Source organism: Panthera onca, chromosome B3, assembly GCF_046562875.1.
Source record: "Panthera onca isolate mPanOnc1 chromosome B3, mPanOnc1 haplotype 2, whole genome shotgun sequence".
Taxonomy (NCBI): domain Eukaryota; kingdom Metazoa; phylum Chordata; class Mammalia; order Carnivora; family Felidae; genus Panthera; species Panthera onca.
This window is the reverse complement of record NC_138344.1, coordinates 62,388,119-62,394,082: the sequence shown is the minus strand read 5'-3', so window position 1 is coordinate 62,394,082 and position 5,964 is coordinate 62,388,119. Positions and strand designations below refer to the sequence as shown.

The window sequence follows — 5,964 nt, the reverse complement described above, 5'->3', positions numbered from 1 at the left end:
TTGTTTCCTGTGTGTCCTGTCATCTTTGTGTGGGGGTGGGAGGGTGTGCATGCAGACGGGCTCACTACTTTTTATGTTGGGGGTCCCTCTTAACCCTTGCAGTGCAGGGGCTAACTAAGGCCAATAAACAAAAAGGGCAGGGAAGTAGAAGGAAAGCAGACCGAGGAAAGGAGACAGAGGCAGTGAGAACTTGGGGTTGACTTCTTGACATCATGGTGGCCAGAGCTACCAACTGGACAAGGTGAAGTCCTTGGATTGCCAGCCTTCACCTAGCCAGTGACCTGGGAACTGGTGCATGATGAAGATTCCACCTCATCACCTTGGGTCATATGCTTAAGGAACTGGCCAACAGAAACTGCGCTAGGGCCTCAGTATCTAGCAGCTGGCACTCCTTGCTGAGGGAATGAAGGTCACATCACAGGCCATGGGTTTGTGACTGCCTGGACCTTGGTTCACCCCAGCCCGAAAGCCTTAGTGTTGTCCTTGCTTAGTGTGGGGCAAGCTCTGTGACCATGGGAGTTCCTACGAGGCATGGGAACGGAGGCATGGGGGTTCCATAGGACAGAGCATAGCTGCCCTACTCTCTTCATTTTGATGAGGACATCTGGGCAGGTGCATTTTGATAGAGGGTATTAGTGGCACAGACACTGCCATCAGTGTGTTCTCTCACAGGAGTCTCAGGAGGTGAACAATGTCCCATCATTTAACAGATAGGAAACTGGTGTGGAGACAAGTACCTTGCCCAAGGACTCCCCCAGAGTAAGTGGCTGTTCCTGTACTCAGACTGCTTTGCTGTGACTGCTAACACAGAAAATTCTTCAGAGGAATGAGCATATGTGGCCGTATTATCAAAACTTTTCCAAAGGTTTTTTTTTTCCTTCAAGTATAAAAGATGCTTATTGTTCAAAAATAAATAAATTAACCAGTAGAAAATAATCCCAACATCAGAAATCTGCATTCACTGCTATTGGAAGCAAGGAGTTCGGTGAAGGCTGAACTTGATACAAAGTTGTAAGTCAGTGGATGGTGCATCCTGAGATGCACTCAGCACTCAGGCAGTGAGATGTTGGGAGCCTAACCCTGAGGAGCTGAAAAGCCACACTTCAATTCCTCCCCCTGTGTTAAGTTGCTAGGGATTGAGGGCCTTCCATGAACCCTTTAGCTTCGTCTCATCCTCCAGAACCCCTCATGCTTATGAATTCATCTAATCAGTGGTACCTCCATTCTCCCACTAAAAGCCTCTGGCATCTTCTACCCCTGTTCCATTCACCCCTTCAGTACTGTGACCTAGGGTCAGCTGCTTCCTCCAAACCATTCCGTGTCAGTGGTTCATTAATCTCGATTAGGAGTGTAGGTTTTAGAATCAGACTGATTGATAGAGTCTGAGCTCCCCTGAGCCTATTTCCTCAGCTGTGCTGTGGGAATGCCTGTAGTCCCTGCCTCCAGGGGTCATTGTGACAACTGGAAGAGAGCATACCATACACTGAGCAGGCACCTGCCTTGGTAAATGTGGATTCTGATCACATCACTACTCCCCTTTGGGACTTCACGGGCTCCCCACACATCCATAACAGGACGAACTCTGGGCCCTAAGCTAGGTGCCCAGTTTGGTGGGTAAAGGCTGGCCACTGCTATCCTAGGCATTCCCATATCTGCTTCTAGCCCACATGGTCAGTCCGGTGCCACTGAGGCATGTTTGGCTCCAGTGAGGGAGGCTGCTGCTCTGTGCCTCCAGCTCCTAACCCTTCAAAATGTGTCTGGTCACACTAGTGACCACCATGCACAAACTGGCCCCTCATCAGAGATTGTCCCAGTTCTCCCACTTCTTCAGGTCTGGGGAAAGGCATACAGTCAGGGAGAAGTCTCCATTTCCAGACATTTCAGCATTACCCAGCGGATGAACACTGTAATCCAGCAGGTACTGTTAAATCTAATGGTCACCATGGAGATGAGCCACTGGCCAGTGCCTGACAATCTTGCTTCTCTTTACTGGAGTGGCTAGGGCAGGGTGAGTAGGAGGAGCACACTGGGGACTCCGCTTCCAGCGGGAAAGAAGGATTTCCCGAAAGTTTGGACTCGCGCACAGCGTTGAGGGTGCCCTCTGCCTCCAGACACGCTGTTGGAGGAAGGTCTCAGCCAGGCCAGAGTGTGCGGCAGGGCATTGGGTGCCGGTCCTCTCCGTGCAGCTCCCCGAGGGCACGCGCTGCGCGAGAGGGAGCCCTGGCCTGGGTCTCTTCTGCCTTTTGGGCGTCAGCAGCTTTTGTCTCCGAAGCCGGGAGCACCAGAGCTGCCCTGGCTCCGGCGCCCTCTCCCGGGTGGGGGTCTGTACGCGCCCTCCTGGCCCGCTCCATGCTGGGGCGCCCTCCTCTCTCCCCGCCCCCGGCCTGGGCCCGCCCCCGCGCCTGTGTCACGGCTGGGCCGGGGGCGGGGAGCTGCCGGGCGGGACATCCGGCCACGGTCCCTCGCCGCGCCCGCCTGCCACTCGCCGCCCGCTCCCCCGCCGCAGCCCGGGAGCCGGCCACCCCTCTCGCGCGCCGGGGCCTCCCGCGGGCGCTCCCCTCCCGGGGGCCCTCCCCGCGCTGCGGGCCCAAGCCCTCGGCTCCCGCCCCCGGCCCGAGCCCGCCTCCCAGGCGGCCCTCGGATCGGCCGGGCCGGCGCAGGCCCCCACCCCGGGAGCACCATGTTCCCCCGCCCGCTGACCCCGCTGGCGGCCCCAAATGGCGCCGAATCCCTGGGCCGGGCGCTGAGGCGGGCCCCACTGGGCAGGGCCCGGGCCGGGCTGGGGGGGCCGCCCCTGCTGCTGCCGTCCATGCTGATGTTCGCGGTGATCGTGGCCTCCAGCGGGCTGCTGCTCATGATCGAGCGGGGCATCCTGGCCGAGATGAAGCCCCTTCCCCTGCACCCTCCCAATCGCGAGGGCGCGGCCTGGCGCCGGGCCCTCCCCAGGCCTGGGGGGCTGTCCCTGGAGGCCGGGGACTCGGACTTGCAGGTGAGGCAGGACGTCCGGAACCGCACTTTGCGGGCAGTGTGCGGACAACCAGGCATGCCCCGGGACCCTTGGGACTTGCCTGTGGGGCAGCGGCGCACCCTACTGCGCCACATCCTCGTGAGTGACCGCTACCGCTTCCTCTACTGCTACGTCCCCAAGGTGGCTTGCTCTAACTGGAAGCGGGTGCTGAAGGTGCTGGCAGGCGTCCTGGACAGCGTGGATGTCCGCCTCAAGATGGACCACCGCAATGACCTGGTGTTCCTGGCAGACCTGCGGCCTGAGGAGATTCGCTACCGCCTACAACACTACTTCAAGTTTCTGTTTGTGCGGGACCCCTTGGAACGCCTTCTCTCTGCCTACCGCAACAAGTTTGGCGAAATCCGAGAGTACCAGCAGCGCTATGGGGCTGAGATCGTGAGGCGGTACAGGGCCGGAGCGGGACCCAGCCCTGCAGGGGACGACGTCACCTTCCCCGAGTTCCTAAGATACCTGGTGGACGAGGACCCTGAGCGGATGAATGAGCATTGGATGCCCGTGTACCACCTGTGCCAGCCTTGTGCCGTGCACTACGACTTTGTAGGCTCCTATGAGAGGCTGGAGGCTGACGCCAACCAGGTGCTGGAGTGGGTGCGGGCACCACCCCATGTCCGATTCCCGGCTCGCCAGGCCTGGTACCGGCCAGCCAGCCCTGAGAGCCTGCACTACCACCTGTGCAGTGCCCCACGGGCCCTCCTGCAGGATGTGCTTCCTAAGTATATCCTAGACTTCTCCCTCTTTGCCTACCCACTGCCTAATGTCACCAGGGAGGCCTGTCACCAGTGACTCCGGGTATGTTGGGGACTGGTTTTGACGATGCCAGCTCCCTGCCATTCAGAGAAACCCTAGCTAGGGGGACTTGAGGCTTCTCCAGATGCCTGGATGGCAAGGACTGCCTGCAGAAGTTCCTTGTCCAGGGTGGGTGCCCACCGAGGCTCAGAGGACGGGGTTAGACGAGAGGCCTGGTGCTCTGCACTGAGGGAATTTCTTAGGGGCCATGCAACCCTGCTTGCCCTGGCAGGGCTAGACACCAGCTTGCCAATGAGTAACCACAGATCCTTCCAAAGACTGGCTCCAGGCCCCGGGCTGCAGGAATTGTGCCGTCCACTTGGTCCACCTTAACCTGTGGCCAAAACCTAGAGGTGACACCAATCGGGAAAATGACCAGAGCCAGGGGCCCTGTGGCTCTGATCACCCATTCACCCACTTCATGCGCCTCAGGGCTAGGGTCGTCAGTTGTGCCTTTTAAATGACTTTTGTGCCTTTCTGCTTCACTCACTTTCCTACACTTTCCAGGTTCTTTCCATTTTTTCCAAGGAAAGGGAAACTGAGTCAGGGCCCTTGCCTGTCCCTGCACAAGTCCAAAGACCCCTGTGCCCAGCCTTTGAGGGGGGGCTCTGGGCACCTCCTGCCTTCTCCCAAGGTTGTAACTGTGGCTGGTGTAATCTGGCTGCCACTTTTCTGACTCATTTATTTAAAATTTGTACTTTTTGGGGCGCCTGGGTGGCTCAGTCGGTTAAGCGTCCGACTTCAGCTCAGGTCACGATCTCACGCTCTGGGAGTTCGAGCCCCGCGTCGGGCTCTGGGCTGACAGCTCAGAACCTGGAACCTGCTTCTGATTCTGTGTCTCCCTCTCTCTCTGCCCCTCCCCCGTTCATACTCTGTCTCTCTCTGTCTCTGTCTCAAAAATAAATAAACGTTAAAAAAATTAAAAAAAAATAAAATAAAATAAAATAAAATTTGTACTTTTTGATAGAACCCTTGTAAAGGCTTTGTTTTCCAAATTGCTGAATTTTTAATAAAGCTGTTTTGTATACAAAGCCAGCATCTGTAATTCTCCCTCTGAGCCCCTGTGTATCCAAAATTTCTCCATAATGCCTGTCTTCCCAGGTCAGAAGAGGGAGTTTGCAGGTAGAGAGAGTGAGACCAGTGTAAGCTGCTTGGGCCAGTCCAGTGAGCCATTTACATACCAGGGAGCCTTTGGCAGCTTCCCATGGGCCATAGCAGATCACAAACTCAGCTTCTGGGATGGTACTAAAGGACAGGCCCCATTAGGAATGGCCCCATGTCTAGAGCACAGCTACCTGGAATATTCCCTGAAGAAGAGGTGGGTGTGAGACATTGGCTCCTCCTCCTCTTAGGCAGGAATACTTTTTTTTTTTATGTTTATTTATTTTTGAGAGAGTGGGAGAGGCAGACTGCAAGCAGGGGAGGGGCAGAGCGAGAAGAAGACACAGAATCCGAGGCAGGCTCCAGGCTCCTAGCTGTCAACACAGAGCCAGACGCGGGGCTTAAACCCACGAACTGTGAGATCGTGACCTGAGCCAAAGTCAATCGCTTAACTGACCGAGCCACCCAGGTGCTCCAGGAATACTTCTTGACTGAGGAGGCCCCAGATGAAAAAGGGGATTGTGGTGTGAGCCAGGGGAAGTTATTCTTGGTGTTGAGAATTACAAAGAGGGCAAAGAGGTTGAGTGAGGGGCAGGGTCTTGCTAACTTAGATCCAGAGGAAGTTGTGGGCAATGTAGGAAGACTACAATCTGAGCAGTGGAGGACAGGCCTCAGTGTGTTCCCCAATGCTGTCCAGAGATCCCAGGACCACCAGGCGATGGAGAATAGGAGGCTGGGCTCCCCATGACCATGGGACAGATGCAAGGTCAGAGCTGGCCCTTCCTTGTTAATCCTATTTCCTATACCCCCAGCTGGAATCACTGTACTTCAGGGACCTGAGGCAGTGGTGAGAGGTGGTGCCAGAGGGAGGGAGGAAAAGAGGGAGGTGGGAAGGGCCCCCTGCAGACAGCACTTATCCTCTGACTTCAGAAGAGCAATCAGGGGAGGGTAATTCTAGGGGCACCCATGGTTCTCTGCCATGACCCACCGGGAGGCCTTTACTTGATTCCTGGTCTGGGTCAGATGCCCCTCTTCAAGGTCGCCTTGGC

At 56.5% G+C, this 5,964-nt stretch overlaps 1 protein-coding gene across 1 annotated transcript; it reads left to right on the top strand.

Moving 5' to 3' along the window:
• The first annotated feature begins 2,441 nt into the window (after nt 1-2,441).
• CHST14 (carbohydrate sulfotransferase 14) lies at nt 2,442-4,512 on the top strand. The gene has a single exon (XM_060618941.2). It carries the CDS (start codon nt 2,681-2,683, stop codon nt 3,809-3,811), a length of 1,131 nt encoding a protein of 376 aa, XP_060474924.1. The 5' UTR covers nt 2,442-2,680; the 3' UTR covers nt 3,812-4,512.
• Nucleotides 4,513-5,964: the final 1,452 nt, after the last annotated feature.

Bases quoted from the DNA above. Each gene is read 5' to 3' on its own strand.
- CHST14 (XM_060618941.2), top strand. From the start codon at position 2,681: ATGTTCCCCCGCCCGCTGACCCCGCTGGCGGCCCCAAATGGCGCCGAA.